Source organism: Stegostoma tigrinum, chromosome 1, assembly GCF_030684315.1.
Source record: "Stegostoma tigrinum isolate sSteTig4 chromosome 1, sSteTig4.hap1, whole genome shotgun sequence".
Lineage (NCBI taxonomy): Eukaryota > Metazoa > Chordata > Chondrichthyes > Orectolobiformes > Stegostomatidae > Stegostoma > Stegostoma tigrinum.
In genome coordinates this window covers 3,718,045-3,736,423 of record NC_081354.1, presented here as the reverse complement: position 1 = coordinate 3,736,423, position 18,379 = coordinate 3,718,045, and the positions used below count along the sequence as shown (strand labels likewise).

Below are 18,379 nucleotides of genomic sequence, written 5' to 3'. Positions count from 1 at the left end.
TGACAGCAACATTTGGCACCCAATCACTGAAGGAGGTCATTGTGTAAATGACCACAGGCCCAGGAAATGGCATTGATTTTCATTTTTAACTTCTGGTTTTGAAGTTTTAATGCTTACAAAGTTTAAATTCCTGGGCTCAGGAGCCAGGCAGCTGAAAGCATGACCACCAAAGGTGCAGCAGCGAAAATCTTAGGTGCTCAAGAGGCCAGAGTAACTGGAGCACAGGCGTTTGGGAGGGTGGTGTGTCTGGGGAGATTTCAGAGATAGGGGTCTCAGAGGGATGGAAATGTATAAATACAAGGCTGTACTTAACTGGGGGCTGGTATAGGTCAGTGACCATAGGGAAGTAATGGGTAAACAGGGCTGCGTGTGAGTGATATGGGAGCTGGTATAGGTCAGTGACCATAGGGAAGAAATGGGTAAACAGGGCTGTGTGTGAGTGATATGGGAGCTGGTATAGGTCAGTGGCCATAGCAGGAGCAATGGGTAAACAGGGCTGCGTGTGAGTGATATGGGAGCTGGTATAGGTCAGTGACCATAGGGAAGAAATGGGTAAACAGGGCTGTGTGTGAGTGATATGGGAGCTGGTATAGGTCAGTGGCCATAGCAGGAGCAATGGGTAAACAGGGCTGCGTGTGAGTGATATGGGAGCTGGTATAGGTCAGTGACCATAGGGAAGAAATGGGTAAACAGGGCTGTGTGTGAGTGATATGGGAGCTGGTATAGGTCAGTGGCCATAGCAGGAGTAATGGGTAAACAGGGCTGTGTGTGAGTGATATGGGAGCTGGTATAGGTCAGTGACCATAGCGGGAGTAATGCGTAAACAGGGCTGTGTGCGTGAGTGAAGTGGCAGCTGGTATAGGTCAGTGACCATTGGGGGAGTAATGGGTAAATTAGACTGTGTGTGAGTGATGTGGGAGCTGGTAATAGGTCAGTGTCCATAGGGGGAGTAATGGGTAAATTGGACTGTGTGTGTGAGTGATGTGGGAGCTGGTAATAGGTCAGTGACCATAGGGGGAGTAATGGGTAAATTAGACTGTGTGTGTGAGTGATGTGGGAGCTGGTAATAGGTCAGTGTCCATAGGGGGAGTAGTGGGTAAACAGGGCTGTGTGCGAGTTATGCCATAGGCAGTGGAGTGCCAAGTTTACAAAGGGCAAAATTTAGGAGACAATATCCAAACAAGGGGCTGCCAATTGGCAAGTAATATGTGTGCCACATAAATGCCAGGCAATGACCACCTCCAATAAGAGAGAATCTGAATATCACTCCTTGATGTTCAATGACTGAATCTCATACTGTCAACATCCTGGGGGTTACTGTCGATCATAAACTAAACTGGGCTCACCACATAAACACAGCGGCTTCAAGAGCAGGCATGAGGTTTATAATTCTGCAGTGTGTAACTCACCTGACTCCCCAAATCCTGTCCACCATCCACAAGACACAAGTCAGGAGTGTGATGGAATACTCCCCACTTGCCTGGATGGGGCCAGCCCCAACAACACTCAAGAAGCTCCACACCATCCAGGACAAAGCAGCCGCTTGATTGGCACCACATCCACAAACATCCCACTCCCTCCACCACTGACACTCAGTAGCAGCCGTGTGTACTGTCTACAAGATCCGCCGCAGACATTCACCAAAGACCCTCAGGCAGCACCTTCCAACCCCATGACCACATCCTTCTAGAAAGACAAGGGCAGCAAACACCTGGGAACAAAGACCCCTGCAAGTTCCCCTCCAAGTCACTCACCATCCTGACTTGGAAATATGATCACTGTTCCTTCAGCGTCGCTGAGTCAAAATCCTGGATCTCCCCCACCTGACAGCTCCAAACACCCCAAGAATTGTAGCAGTTCAAGAAGGCAACTCAACGCTACGTCAAGGAACATTTAGAGATGGGCAATAAATACTTGGCCATGACCATAACCCATGAACAGATAAGAACAGTGTATATTGGAGTAAGTCAGTCTCAGGCTATTGAAGGTGTAAATGAGAATTTCAGCAGTGGCTCAGCAATTGGGGAATGCAGCGGGATGTCACACAGATTTGGAAACTGGTCGTGCTCGTGACAGTGTGGATATTTGGTCAGGAACTCAAGTCACATTTGAATATGACATTGTGGCTGTGAAGATCAGCCAGTTGCCAGGGAGAGAGATAGAGTTGGTGGATCTGTTGGAGACTAAAGTCAATAGCTTTGGTCTTCCCAATATTTAACTGGAGAGTCAAAATTTGTTCCCTGTTGGAAATCATAAGCTCATTCCATTCTACTGCCTGGGCCCTGGGATCTAGATTCCTCTCCCTGAAACTCTCTGCCACACTAATACATTCCCCCCTTTAAGGTTATCTCTTTGACCAAGGTTTTGATCATCTGTCTTAATGCCCCCTCATATAGTGTTAAATTAGAACCAGGTTTCAGTGTGGTAGTATTCTAGTGAAACGCTTGAAGAACATTTTATCTGGGGGTGTGGGGAAGGGAGACGGTGGCATGGGGTGAAGTGATTGAGCATGAAAACCCTGGGAAAACTGGTTCAAACAGCAGCTGGTGAAATTTAAATTTAATTAAGAAGAATCCAGAAACAAAAGCCTGCCTGATTTGCTATGATTATAAAACTATCACTGATTTTTGTAAAACCCCACTTGACACACTAATGCCCTTTAGGTAGGGAAATGTCATCCTTACCCTGTTTTGGCCTACATGTGACTCCAGACCCACAGCAATGGGGTTAACTCTAAATTACTCTTGGAAATGGCTCACTGAGACCAGGTGATTTAGGGGCTTAACTTGACAGCCATGGTTTCATCTAATAGAATAATGTTTTTTATTAAAAGACTAAACTAAAGATGCAATTAATGACTTTGCAGTAGGTTGCTTGTGGTGTTTTATTGAGAGAAACCCTGGAGCATTCCTCTCAGGGGTCATGTCTGTGCTGTTCCCATTTCTTAAAGTGCATAGAATAGAACCCCTACAGTGTAGAAACAGGCCATTCAGCCCAACAAGTCCACACTGCCCCTCTGAAGAACATCCCACCCAAACCCATCCCCCTACACCCCACCTAACCCACACATCCCTGAACACTGTGGGTAATTTAGCTTGGCCAATCCACCCCAACCTGCACATCTTTGGACTGTGGGAGGAAACCGGAGCACCCAGAGGGAACCCACACAGACATGGGGAGAATGTGCAAACTCCACACAGACAGTCGCCCGAGGGTGGAATTGAACGCGGGTCCCTGGCACTGTGAGGCTGCAGTGCTAACCACTGAGCCACCGTGCCACCCTACAAGTTAAAACCAGGCAGGGGGAAGGGAAGAGAATCAGGAAACAACAAGATGTACGGCAATTTTTGGCTGTGGGTTTCTCACAGATTTCCCGGCCTCGGGACTGCATTGTAACCCTCACACGCCTGCCCTTCCTTTTCCAATTGGCTCAGCAGCTTGACTAAAAGCGACTCCCAAGTTGCTACATCGAAACTGAAAGCCTGTGAACGATGATGGAGTGCTGCAGGCTGGCGATCAGGCAGCTCTGGCAAACTCAGAAAAGGATGCTTCACAAAGCTGCTGCGAGGCTTCCCTGGCAACGGTGGGTGGGAGTCTCATGGGTTTCTGTGTCCAGCCAGTTAAACAGCCGTCTGCTCAAATTTCAGAGCATTACCTTCACGTTGGCCGACTCTGCTGCAACAATACCAGGAGTTAATGTCACTCAGCCAGCCCCGCTGTCAGCCAGGACTGTCCTGTTCAAATTAACGCCCAGAATTCACCGGGGCACTCGCTTTGTTTTATTTCAGTCTCAGCGAATATTGCAGCTGGTGATGAGTGTTCACACCCCGGACTCTCAGTTTTACTTCATGTTCTGAGGAAGGCTCACTCGACCCGAAATGTTAACTCTGTTTCTCTCCCTACAGATGCTGCCAGCCCTGCTGAGCTTTCTGGTCTTTGTTTCTGATTTCCAGCATCCGCTATTCTTTGGCGTTTTTGGATTTTACTTCAGTGATGGGGAACTCAAGTCAGGTCCCAGACCTGGCCATGGGGAGGGGGTGGGTGTGGGTTAGGGTTGGGGTGGGGGTTTAGTCGCTGCTGGAGCCTTTGACCGGGGGCTGCCCCTAATCTGGTGTCACAGCAGTATGAGGGGATCCCGAAACTGGGGGATCTGCAGGATCCCACAGGAATCTACCTACTGCAAGCTTAAGAATCCGTGGAATTCCCTGCCCAGTGAAGCGGTTGAAGCTACCTCACTGAATGTTTTTAAGGCAAGGCGAGATAAATTTTTGAACAGTAATGGAATTAAGGGTTATGGTGAGTGGGCGGGTAAGTGGACCTGAGTCTCAAACAGATCAGCCAAGATCTTATTAAATGGTGGGGCAGGCTCGATGGGCCACACGGCCTACTCCTGCTCCTAGTTCTTATGTAATCCTCAAGAATTCTGCTTTCAACCACCTTTTCAGGAAGACAGTTCCAAAGATTTGTGAGCTCTGAGAGAAAGACACATCCCTTCACCTCTGTTCTGAAAGGGGTGGTCCCTGATACTTAAACAATGACCTCTAATTCCTCATTCACCCACATGAAGAAACATTCTCTTCACACATCACTCACACCCCGCCCCCGCCCACAACCGCCCAAAGAGGATCCCCCTCGTTCTCACACACCACCCCACCAACCTCTGGATACAACGCATCATCCTCCGACACTTCCGCCATCTACAATCCGACCCCACCACCTAAGACATTTTTCCATCCCCACCCTTGTCTGCTTTCTGGAGAGACCACTCTCTCCGGGACTCCCTTGTTCGCTCCACACTGCCCTCCAACCCCACCACACCCGGCACCTTCCCCTGCAACCGCAGGAAATGCTACACTTGCCCCCACACCTCCTCCCTCACCCCTATCCCAGGCCCCAAGATGACTTTCCATATTAAGCAGAGGTTCACCTGCACATCTGCCAATGTGGTATACTGTATCCATTGTACCCGGTGTGGCTTCCTCTACATTGGGGAAACCAAGCGGAGGCTTGGGGACCGCTTTGCAGAACACCTCCGTTCGGTTCGCAATAAACAACTGCACCTCCCAATCGCAAACCATTTCCACTCCCCCTCCCATTCTTTAGATGACATGTCCATCATGGGCCTCCTGCAGTGCCACAATGATGCCACCCGAAGGTTGCAGGAACAGCAACTCATATTCCGCTTGGGAACCCTGCAGCCCAATGGTATCAATGTGGACTTCACCAGCTTCAAAATCTCCCCTTCCCCCACCGCATCCCAAAACCAGCCCAGCTCTTCCCCTCCACCCACTGCATCCCAAAACCAGTCCAGCCTGTCTCTGCCTCCCTAACCTGTTCTTCCTCTCACCCATCCCTTCCTCCCACCCCAAGCCGCACCTCCATCACCTACCTACTAACCTCATCCCACCTCCTTGACCTGTCCGTCTTCCCTGGACTGACCTATCCCCTCCCTACCTCCCCACCTATACTCTCCTCTCCACCTATCTTCTTTTCTCTCCATCTTCGGTCCGCCTCCCCCTCTCTCCCTATTTATTCCAGAACCCTCTCCCCATCCCCCTTTTCTGATGAAGGGTCTAGGTCCGAAACGTCAGCTTTTGTGCTCCTGAGATGCTGCTGGGCCTGCTGTGTTCATCCAGCTTCACATTTTATTACCTTCTCTTCACATGAACTCTGTAAAATCTGAAATGTTTTAATCAAGTCAGCCTGCCTCTTCCAGCAGATACAAACTAGGCCCCTCTATCTTTCCTCATATGAGATTCCACCCATTTTAGGCATTCCCAGTTTGTTTAACCCTCTCTGAACTGCCTCTAATCCATGAACACCTTTCCTTAAATAGGGAGACCAATCTGCACATAATACTCCAGGTATGTTCTCACCGATATTGTGTGGCTGAGACAAAACATTCCCAATAAAGAGGACGGGGAGAACCCAGACCATTGTCAATGGTTATGGTGGGGGAATTCTAGAGTCCTCACAGTGTGGAAACAGGCCATTCAGTCTATCGAGTTCACACTGACCCTCTGAAGAATATCCCACCCAGATGCATCCCCATTCCCTATCCTGTCACCCTGCATTTTCCACAGCTACTCCACCTAACCTGTACATCCCTGGACGCAATGGGCAATTTAGCATGGCCAATTCACCCTAACCTGCATACCCTTGGACCAAAGGCTGATGGTGTGAATAATTCTCCACCAACACAGGCATTCAGGACCTGGAATTCTGGATATGAACATTCCCCCTCTCTCATTCCTGGTGTCTGACTCCCAGATTCAAATCTCTGCTGCCTTTGTTAACTCACACCCAGTGTCATACTCTTACCTGATTTGAGCTTGCTGGCTCCTAGTCAAGTAATGTCTTCATTTTAAAGTTCTCAGCCCTGTTTTCAAATTCTTTCATGGCCCTGTCCCTCTTTGTCTCTGTAATTCCTTCCAGACCAATACATCTGTCAGCAGTCAGGTTTGGATCCATGCTCTCCATGGTCTACTGCATTTCGCATGGGTTAGAGCGACAGCTCATCATCAGGCAAACCCGATCAGGGACTGGACTGGTGTAAATATTGTCCTCTTGTTCCACTTTCATTTCTTTGCATGTTTTGCCACACCCATTCTTACCCAACACTGTTCCCTTTAGTCCTTGGAGAATAAATCACCTGCCAAATCTCCTGCCTTCGACCTTATCACAGACTTTCTTTTTGTCCTAGTCCCATCCATCCCTTTGCTCAAAACCTCGTTGTTCCTAGTTCTGGCAAAAGGTCATGGCCAGAAATCTTTAACTCTCTCTCCACAGAATTAACCAGACCAGCTGAGCTTCTCCAACGCTGCCGATTGTATTTAGTTAGCAGTAACTTAGTTTCCTACCAGATGAGAGCACCATCATGTCTTCAGCTGAACACCACCAGCCAACATCCAAATGGTGCCCACTGGTCTGTTCATTTTCTGCTCCCAGTGCAGCGCAGGTTAAGCAGTTTAATGAGCGTAAGTCGTCAGGAATGGGTGCTTCTGACTTACCATGGTGGGGAAATACGGGCTGGTTTTGAAATTCTTCAGTGTCATTGAGCAGGTGTAAGTGCCGAGGAAGAGGATGAATGACATCAAGGTGACATCGGGAACAAAGCCACAACTTGTACCGACCACCACCCCACCGTACTTCAGGCAATCCGTCTTCGACAGCAACGACCAATCAATGCTCATGTTCTGGGGAGAGAAGAGAAACACACTCATTGTTCTGGAACTCTGCGTCATGGCTGAGAAGTGCAACATTTGTTTTTCACAAGGTGGAGTGTTCCATGTGCAGTCTAACCATTGCCCTATATAACCGACAGGGTCACAGAATTGTTACAACTCAGAAGGAGACTATTCAGCCCATTGAGTCTGCACCTGTACCTTTCTTCGTGCCAATCTCCTGTCTTTTCCCCATGTCCCTGCACGCTATTTCTATCCAAATAACCATCCGATTTCCTCTGGAATGCCTTAACTGTACATGCCTCTACCACATTTCCAGGCAGTGCATTCCAGTCCCTAACTAAATACTGCATGAAAAAAATTATTCTCACATTGCCCTTGGTTCATTTGCACTTCACTTAAATCTATATTCTTTCATTTCTTTTCCCTTACAAGTGCGAAATAAGTGAGACTATCCAGCTCGTTCATGATTATATAAACCTTGATCAAATCTCCTCTAAGCTTCCTTGTCGCTGAGGGGAACAGTCCTGATGTATTCAATCTATACTCTGATCCAAGCAGTACATGGCTCCCATTTCTCACACACTTATCCATATTGAATTTTGTTTCCAAATTACCAGCTCATTCTGCAAATTCATTAACATCTTGTTGTATTTTGTTATGCACTTCCTCTGTGTTAACTTTACACTACATTTGTATCATCTGCAAATTTTGACCTTTTCTTAAAATTCTTGAGTCGAACTGTCACTGTATATGTTGAACATCAATGGTGTCAGCTCCACCCCGAATACCACTTACCTGCCTTTCCAGTCTGAGTAACTTCATTGACCTCAAAATCTACACTGTCTCTTTATTTTATTGTAGACCCCTGTCCCTGTCTTGACATTTTCTCATTCTGTGCACAAGTCTCCCATGTGTTACCCTCATAAAGGCTTTTTGGAAATCCAAATATATTGTATCAGTTGCATTTCCCTTCTGTAACCATTTTCTTTAAACAATTCAACAGGTTGGTGAAGAGTGACCTTCTTTCTTGAAATCTATGCTAACTATTCCTTATTGTATTTCTAGCTTCTAGATCTTTGTCTATGATATGACTGGATAAAGAATCACACAATTGTCATGTCACAGAAAGAGGCCATTTAGCCCTTTCCTCCTGCTCCTGTTGTTCCCTAGTGGATTTCTTCATCCTTATCTCATATCTCTGCACACTATTCTCATCCAAGTAATCATCCAATCCTCTCTTGATTGCTTCAGTTGAATCTCCCTTCACCACATTTCCAAGCAGTGTATTCCATAACTACTAATTACTAACTACTCTGAACTAACTTCTAACTACTACTACTAACTACTAACTATTGTTAACTAACTACTCCCAACTAATTACTAACTACTCCTAACTAACTACTACTAATTACTAACTACTACTAACCAATCATAACTGCTTGCCGAGTGAAAAAGTTTATTCTCACATCACCCTTGCTTCTTTGGCACCTCACTTTAAATCTATGCCCTTCTTGTTTTTGCTCAGCTTCTCCCCAACTACTCTATCCAGTCCGTTCATGATTTTGAAAACATCTATCAAATTTCCCCTCAGCCTCTTCTCTCCAGGTGAACAGTCCCAACATCTTCAAATTGCCCTCATCAGAGATGTTCCTCAATCCTGGGACGATGATTGTAAATTGCTTCTGCACTCTCTTCAGTGTGTTCACACCCTTCCTATAATGCAGCAAGCACAACTGGACATAATACGCCTGCTGAGGTCCAACAAGTGCCCTAAAGAAGCTCAACAAATCAATAGAAAACCTAAGTAGACCAGTGTGAGAGTGTGCTCAACATAGTTCACTGTGTAACTCAGGCGTGAGTCACAAGGTTCAAGTCCCACTCTAGAGGCTGGAATACACAGTGCAGAAAGACTTAGCTCTCCTAGTGTCAGAACTGAGAGACTGCTGCACAGTTGAAAGACGCAATGTTTCAGACAGAATGTTAAATTAAAATCTCCTCTAATCCCTCAGGTGGTCCTAAGGGGTACAGTAAACAGTATTTCAAAGAACAGGAGGAAATGTTCTCAAGGGAGTGCCAGGACAATTTTGTAATTTTCAACAAACAGCTAAGAAAACACATTTAACACAGTGTGGAGCTGGAGGAACACAGCAGGCCAGGCAGCATCAGAGAGAACACAGTGTGGAGCTGGAGGAACACAGCAGGCCAGGCAGCATCAGAAAATCAGGAATGTTGAGATTTCGGGTCGGGAACCTTCTTCAGAAATTTCTTTCTTTCTTTGTTTCTTTCCTTCTGAAGAAGAAGGGTCCCGACCCGAAACATCAGCTTTCCTCCTCCTCTGATGCTGCCTGGCCTGCTGTGTTCCGCCAGCTCCACACTGTGTTCTCTCTGACGCCAGTTTCGGCAGTTCTTGCTATCTCGAAGAATACAGATTGCCTGGTTGGCATTGCTGTATCTTTGTGGGATCTCACTGCGCACAAACTGACTGCTTCATTACTTGTATCACAACAGTGGATATGCATCAGGCAGACCTCATTGACCATGAACAGCTTTGGGACATCATGAGGATGTAAAAGCGTACTATGGAAATAGAAGTTCGCTTCTAATTTTGGCATCTGAACCAAAATCTCATTAATATGTGCTGGTATTAAACACAGACTCATCAGGATGGTGTGCTAACCCAACATACCATTTCCAGGTCACCACAACATCAGGAAGTTAACTGAAACTGGGATTTCACTCTAAAATTCAGCGAGCTAATTAACTACAGCTGGCTCATCCCTTCAAGGTTTCCCAGAAACAACAAAACCCCATTCACTGGCATAACGATGACCTCATGCAGTAGGGGACAAGGCCCTGGTGGATGTTTCCCTGTGATTTCCTGGTGTGCACATTCACAACTGAGGTGTCTACATCAGCCACAGGGCTATACACACACCGCAGAAGTTGGCCTGTCCCACTCCACACAAAGGGGCAAATCCCCAGTGAGAACTTCCACCTGCCCCTGGAGGAAGTTGAGAGATCCTCCTTTTCTCTTCCTCCTCCACCGCTTGCATTCCGTCGCCAACTGCAAGTTCCCTCAAAGAGAAAGTGATGCAGTTGTGTCCTGTGCGAATAAATTTGTCTTATGTTAATGCTCTGTAATCCCTGGCACTTGGCCAAGTTAGGTCAAAATTCCTGTCACATCACTAAGTCAAATGACTCTGTAAATCTCTGTCAAACTGTCAGGGGAGCAAAGGCCACAAATTCTTTCCTCAGTAATTCAGACAGTTTATTGAAAAGCAGGAATGTTACAAACCAAGGGGGAGTGGTGAGTGTTCAGTGGGGAAGGTTATTAATACCTCTGCTATGGGCTAATTCTGGGCTTTCATAGTCTACCTATCTTATTCAATATTGCTTTGTTGAGTTCTCCATTAAGTGATTCAATAGGAGGCAATTTGTGTTACTTGATCTCTAAAAGTATATTTCAACCATCATTATTAGTCTCATCAGCAGAAAGATCTCCTGTATGATATTAAGCCTTTGTTCCATGGTCTCCCTGTGTATCTGATGTAGTTAGCAACTATTGACAAGCATCTGCAAACAAGGCTCGATTGTATGATTTAATTTTTGTTGTTATTACAGTAACATGAGTAGGAAGATGAAAATCTAATTTGGGGTGTGCAGCAGAAACCCAGTCAGAAGCCAACTACGCTCACTGTAAAACTCTGTTTATGAATGGGATCCACCGGCCATTCACAAAACAGAGCAACTCCCCGACAGAGGTCACATCTCAAGGTGAGCCCAGGGCCTGAGTAGCTGCGTGGTTCTCAGACTCGGATGTCACTGAGAAGGGGGTGCAATACTGAGGCACCAGAATCATCCTGCAACTAACCCGGGTGTGCTGCCAGCACCGAGACAGCTGGCAATGGTGGCCAACTGCGCTTGTGTAATTGTGGCAATGAGCAGAGACAGAGTTGATTGGCAAGTCCGTTCATTGCTGGCTGCTCCCACATGCTGCTATCCTCCTCCCCCCACACCGCCCCCCAGTCCATCCATTACATAAGCCTCCTACCCCACAGATGCTGGTCCCACCCCTCGGTGCACGGTTTGTAACTTCGGGTCTCTCTGAGCATGTCGGTTTTCGTATCGATTTCAGGGCTGCTTCTCATTTTAAAAACCGAAAGAACTGCGGATGCTGTAAATCCGGAACAAGAACAAAGTTGCTGGAAAAGCTCAGCAGGTCTGGCAGCATCTGTGGAGGGAAAAAACAGAGTTGACGTTTCGGGTCTGGTGTCTGTCAGTACTGAGGAAGGGTCACTGGACCTGAAACATTAACTTTGTTTTTTTCCCTTCACAGATGCTGCCAGACCTGCTGAGCTTTTCCAGCAACTTTGCTTTCTGCCAGCCATTTTGATGCTTCAGCAATACGAGGGGGTGGGGGGTGCAAATTTTCTAAAACCACAGACAAAACACTCTGGGGTTGGAATTGACAAGAAACATGACTGCAGTGGAAAGGGTTAAATTACAAGGTTAGATTGCACAGATCAGGTGAAAACACTCAGGTTTATATTTGTGATTGTCCACACTTTCAGAATTACTCCTGCACATTACGCCATGAAACCAATTAGGATACCCAAGAAGCTCCTGTATTTTGTAGCTGTCTATTTTCACTATAGATCCGTCTCTGAGATATTGCTGGACTCTGACAGAGGCGTCTGAGTATCCTTGTCTATGAGTTGCAGATGGTTAGTTTGCCGGGAATTAGGCACCTTGAAGAATGCTATCATTTGTGGCGAGAGGAATTGCAAACAAAAGCAGCCAAGTCATGCCTTAGTTGTAAAAGACATTACTGAGACCACAACTAGAGGACTATACACAGTACTGGTCACCTTATTTAAGAAAGGGTGTAAATACACTGGAGACAGTTCATAGAAGGTTTACCAGATTAATACATGGAATGAGCAAGTTGTTTTATGAGGAAAAGTGGGACAGGTTCAGCTTGTAACTGCTGGAGGTAAGAAGATTAAGAGGTGACTGGCTTGAAGCATGCAAAACCTTGAGGGGTCTTGACAGTGTGGAGAGGATGCTTCTCTTTGTAGAAGAATCCAGAATTATAGGTCATTGTTGAAGGATCGGGGGTCACCCATTTAAAACAGAAATGAGAATACGCCACTCAGAAAGGGTCATGAGTCTTTGGAACTCTCTTCCTCAAAGGCAGAATCTTGGATTATTTTCAAAGCAGACTCATCCCATGAGGATTCCAACTGCAGTTCCATCCCTCATGTTTTGAATCCTCCCAGGGTCACAGATATCTTGGTGATGTGCACCATTCCATGGACAGCTGCTCTCGCTGCACCCTGAGATCCACACTCAGTGCCATGCAGCGTCACATGTACACCCTCACCCTCTCTCTCCGACAGCATCGTAACACACTGGCTCAGGGCTGCACCACTCTGCAGTTCCACTTCATCCTCCGGTTCATTCCTCGTGCTAACAAGAAACATTTCCTTTTCCTTTCAGTCATCAAGGCCCACAAGATGCAACAACTCAGAGGTACCCACGGCCCTCTGGAACCTTCCTCTCCTTCCTTTCCCTCTGACTCCATCCCCTCTCCAAACCCCAACACCTGTCGTGTATTCACCATCCCTCCTAACCTTCCACCCTCTGATGCTGAACACTCTGCTCTCAGCAAAGGCCTCAGCTTTATTCCACTGCATCCCCACCTTAATGAATTTTCGGCACGACATGACACCAAACTCTTCTTCTACCATCTTTGCCTCTGTGTTTGTTTCTTTGGAGAAGAGTCCTCTCCCCGTCCCACAGACCCTCCTTTGCCCAACTCCAACACTCTCCCTCCACCTGGACCCTCCCTCCAGCCTTTTACCTGCACTCGATCTGTTCATTGAGAGCTGTTGATGTGACATTAGTCGCCTCAGTTTCACTGCCCCCCTCACCAAATCCAACCAATCTCCCTCTGAACTGTCTGCACTCCGTGCACTCAGATCTAGCCCTAACGTTGTCATTAAGCCTGCCGATAAGGGTGGGGCTGTTGTAGTCTGGCGTACTGACCTCTACCTTGTAGGGATGCATCAGGCCATTGTGTCTACTAACTGATTTCATTTCATCTGGCGACCTCGCCCTGAACTACCTCCAAGCTGATAGACCCCAGCCCTGCACAGCTCGCCGTTACCTCTTCCCATAAATCCACAAACAGGACTGTCCAGGCAGACCCATTGTTTCAGCCTGCTCCCGCTCCACAGAACTCATCTCTTCCCTCCTTGACTCAGTCTTCTCCGCCCGGCCCAATCCCTACCCACACACATCCATGATTCATCTGACACTTTGCGCTGGTTTCAAAATTTCCAGTTTGCCAGTTCCGGCCATGTCCTCTTTACCATGGACATGCAATCCCTTTACACATCCATTCCCCACCAGGAGGGTCTTAGGGCTCTCTGCTTCTTCCTGGAGCAAAGACCTGAACCATCCCCAACCACCACCACCCTCCTCCACTTGGCCAAGCTTGTCCTCAACCTCAACAACTTCTCTTTTACCTCCTCTCATTTTCTTCAGATAAGAGGGGTTGCCACGGGTACCCACATGGCCCTAGTTATGCCTATCTCTTCATGGGGTACGTGGAACATTCCTTGTTCCAGTCCTATTCCAGCCCCCACCCACAACTCTTTCTCTGACACATCGATGATATCATCAGTGCTGCTTCCCTCTCTCATCTGGAATTGGAAAACTTTGTCAATTTTGCTTCCAATTTCCATCCTTCCATCACTTTCACCTGGTCTATCTCTGATTCCTCTCTCCCCTTCCTCGACATCTCTGTTTTCATCTATGGGGATACACTGGCCACTAATATCCACTGTAAACCCACAGTGTTTCGGCGAAGCTCAGCACAAGCTGGAAGAATAACACCTCCTTTTCCACTTGGGGACCCTGCAGCCCTCCAGGTTCAATATTGAGTTCAATAATTTTAGGGCCTAAACTCCCCCATGTCCCACCCCCCCACCCCACACACCAGGCCTTGTTACCACACAGCCTGCCACTACACACCCCCTGTTGTTAGTCACTAACAGTCCCCATTAACAACTATTCACCCTCCCAGCCTGATCATTATCAACTCCTTTGTCTGTTCAACTGTTCTTCTCTCTCTTTGGGCTCTGTCCCCAACTATCTTGTATTCTTTACCTTCTGCCCCAACCAATCTTTTGCATATAAACCAACATTTTCCCAGCTACTATCATTACTGAGGAAGGGTCACTGGACCGGAAACATTAACTCTGATTTCTTTTCACAGATGCCGCCAGACATGCTGAGCTTTTCCAGCAACGTCTGGTTTTGTTTCGGATTTACAGCATCTGCAGTTCCTTCGGTTTCCATCATAGATTGGTAGATTCCTGATGAGCAAGGAGGTTAAAGGTTATCAGGGGCCAGGCAATAAGTTATCCGGTCAGCCACAATCTTAATGAATAGCAGGACAGGTTCAGGGGCCATGTGGCTCTTTCTGCTCCTAAATGGTATGTTTTGTGCATGAACCTACCCCCCTAGTTTTCAATCAGTGGTTCTTTGTCAGGCCACAAAGTTAGTGAAGATGACTTTGAGTCTGTAAAGATTCTGTCTTTTTCACTCCTCTCTCTCTCTCTCTCCCCCTCGCCCTTCCTCCCCCTCACTCCCTCGCCCCCTCTCTGCTGTAAATGATCTGAAGCTAAGTAGTAGACACAAGCTGGTAGCCGAACCTTTGGCCTTTAGCTTCACAGAACAAAGTTTGCAGTGTCACATGATGTCCCTGCTGCTTCAGACAAGTACAAAAGAAAATCCCTGATCTTCTGTTCTGAAGAAATAGCTTCGCTGTTGGAAAATATTTCCTCCCCCGCTCTCTGACACTATACCGAGGTAATGTAGCTTGTGAACATTTCTATTCTACATTTGAAACGAGACCAGATCTGCAAGGGTTAAATTACAAAGCCAGGTTTCATTGTTTAGGGCTGTATTCTGTCAAGTGTAGGAGACTAGGATGAGTTGAGACATTTCAGATGATTTTAGGGTTGATAGGGTCAGAAGAGAGAGGCTATTTCCCCTGGTGGGAGTGGGGATCCAGAACTGAGGGTCAGAACTTTAAAACCTCAGCCTACTTGTTCAAAAAGCAGCGCTTCTTCACACAAAGACAAGCAGAAATCTGAAAATCCCTCCTCCTCCTAAGAAGCTGCTGAGGGTTTGGGGTGTGGGGAGGGGGTCAAGTGAACATTTCAAACCTGACATTGACATTTTTCTGTTCAGTCACAGTATTAACCGTTATATACTGGGTCAGCAGAATTAATATTTAGACCAGCCATGACTATTTGAATGACAGTACACCCCTGAGGGGCTGAGTGGCCTTCTCCCCATTCCTGCATTCACTGTTATATTCTAGATAAAATGCTAACTTTTACATTCACCCCAAATTCTCCTCCATTTCGTGTCACTGTGGCTGTTTACAAAGAGTAAAAGGATTTATTTTCAAACTCCTTTCCAGTTTATGAGAAAAGCAGGTCACTGTGATAAAAACAGAAACTGCTGGAGAAACTCAACAACATTTGTGGAGACAGAAACAGAATTAACATCTCAACTGTGATATGACTCTTCTTCAGAGGACAAAGAAATTCCAGCCCCCCAACACATCCTGTAGAACAGTCACTGGACTGGAAACATTACTGCTGTTTCGCTCTGTGCAGTGCTGCCAGACCTGTTGAGTTTCTCCAGCTTTTCCTCATGTCCATTCTGCTCGGCAGTTAGCAGGTCAAGAAACTTCTCTGGAAGCCCCTTGTTTTGTTTCTCTTTTTCTCGGTTTCTCTCCTCGTAAATGTTGGTTGAAATGAGTGGGTCACAGCGAGCTTAATTTCTGACAAAACAGCTGGCTCAAAGCACATAACATGAGAGGCAAACCATTAAAAATTCAAACAACTGCAGCAGTCTGGTAGCAAGGGGTTGTACAGGAAAGAAACAACGTCTCGGCCCGAAACGTCAGCTTTCCTGTTCCACTGATGCTGCTTGGCCTGCTGTGTTCATCCAGCGCTACACCTTGTTATCACAGTGTCAGAACTGTTCGGTTGGGCTATGCCGAAACACAGAAAGTGAATCTAATCAAAGATTCAACATCTAACACTCTATGTAAAGGGGAATGTGGTGTAGAAACAATGCCTATGGACTGAACTTCTCTTCATACGTCAGTCCCACCATCAGACTGGTAAACCCTCACTGCACTCCCTCCATCACCAGAACATCCTTGCTCAGATAAGACCAAACCTGTACACAGTAATGCTCCAGATTTGGTCTCACCCAAGGCTCCGTATAATTGCAGGAACACATCCACGTTCCTGTACTCCAATCCTCTCACTACGAAGGTCAACACACCATTTGCTGCACTCGCAACACTTACCTTCAGCGACTAGTGTACAAGGACACCCAGGTCTTATTGCATCCCCTCCTTTCCCAATCTGTCATCATGTTCTTAATAAAACCTGGTTTTGCTCCCAAACCTCACATTTAGCCACATTATATCACCGTCCATGCATGTTCCCACTCCCTCAGCTTGTTTACTATCACACTGAAGTGTCTCTGCATCCTCCTCCCACCTGAAGGTTGACTCTGAGACCAGCCTTTAATTCCAGATTTTACTGAATACACATTTCTGCCCTGATAGGTTTTGAACCCACATCTCCAGAATATTAGGCTGGAGTTCTGAGTTACAAATCATACTGAATGGTGAAGGGCCGAATGGCCTACTCCTGCTCCCACTGTCAATGTTTCTATGAAATACTGTAATTTAAATAAAAATTCAGAAGATGGAACCCGTAAAGTGAACTACAGAAAAAACTCAGTCACGGGGAATGAGGAGTGAAGGGGCAGTCTGTTCCAGATCTCTCAGTAAAACATTTGACGGTGATTGGGAAACTGCAGGTAACTCTCAGCTAATCCACACATGGTATAATTGGGGCCAGGCTGTAGCCAGCCTAGACAAACACCATCCCTTCAGAAAGCCAACCACCTCCAGCACCAAACTGACAATTCAGCTTTTACCAGCATCTCTCTCACAAGAATGCATGCCCCGAATCCACCAACAAGAACCTGCATTCGACTAGTGCCTTTGATGTTAAACCAAGTAATGACTTAATACAGCTGCTCAAAATTATGAAGACTGATTGGGTTAAAATAGGAGAAAACAAGGAGGGTCAGTAACCAAAGACCACAGATTTAAGAAAACTGAGGTAGGTGGAGCAAATTATTTTAACGCAATGATTTGCTGTGATCTGCCTGAAAGGGCTGTAGGGAAAAATTCGACAGCAACTTTCAAGAAGGGAGTTGACTAAATACTGAAGGATAAAGAGTGCAGAAGTGTGTTTTTATAGAATCCCTACAGTGCAGAAACAGGCCATTCAGCCCATCGAGTCCACGCCAACCCTCTGAAGAGCATCCCTCCCAGACCCACTCCCCTATTCTCTTCCTGTGACCCTGCATTTCCCATGGCCCAATCCACACATCTTTGGATAGTGGGAGGAAACCCACACAGACACGGGGAGAATGTGCAAACTCCACACTGACAGTTGCCTGAGGTTAGAAGTGAACCCAGGTTCCTGGTGCTGTGAGGTGGCAGTGTTAACCCCTGAGCACCGTGCTGGCCCACCATGTTGGGTATAGAGTAAAAGGATGGCACTACTGGGTAGCTCATTTAGAAAGTTGGTGCAGGCCTACTGGGTCAAAAGACCTCCTCTGATGAATGATTCTCCGAAAACATTCAAGGACACTTCAGGAGCAATTTTCAAACTTCTGCTTACACATGGAGATTTCAGGGCTAATCGTATCAGAAATGATGGGAACTGCAGATGCTGGAAAATCCAAGATAGCAAAGTGTGAAGCTGGATGAACACAGCAGGCCAAGCAGCATCTTAGGAGCACGTGCTCCTGAGATGCTGCTTGGCCTGCTGTGTTCATCCAGCTTCACACTTTGTTATCTGAGATTTCAGGACTGATGACCTTTGTGAAGAAGGTAGGGTTCAATTAGTGTTTTTAAGGATGGCAGAGAGAAGGGGAACATAATAACAGGTTCTGTCAGCATTTACACATACATTCATCAAACTGTGTGGCGTTCAACTGAATAAAAGATTAGAATCCCTACAGTGTGGAAACAGGCCCTTTGGCCCAACACGTCCAACTGAACACTACAGGCAATT

General features: G+C 46.6%; 1 protein-coding gene across 3 annotated transcripts in view; it reads right to left on the bottom strand.

Moving 5' to 3' along the window:
- Nucleotides 1-18,379, bottom strand: part of LOC125450951 (electrogenic sodium bicarbonate cotransporter 1-like) — a 223,375-nt gene that overhangs the window by 62,311 nt on the left and 142,685 nt on the right. For all 3 annotated transcript variants that reach the window (XM_059648092.1, XM_059648140.1, XM_059648179.1), the window contains one exon: nt 7,011-7,196. In XM_059648092.1, the coding sequence (XP_059504075.1) occupies nt 7,011-7,196 (186 nt within the window). The remainder of the gene's footprint in view (nt 1-7,010; nt 7,197-18,379) is intronic.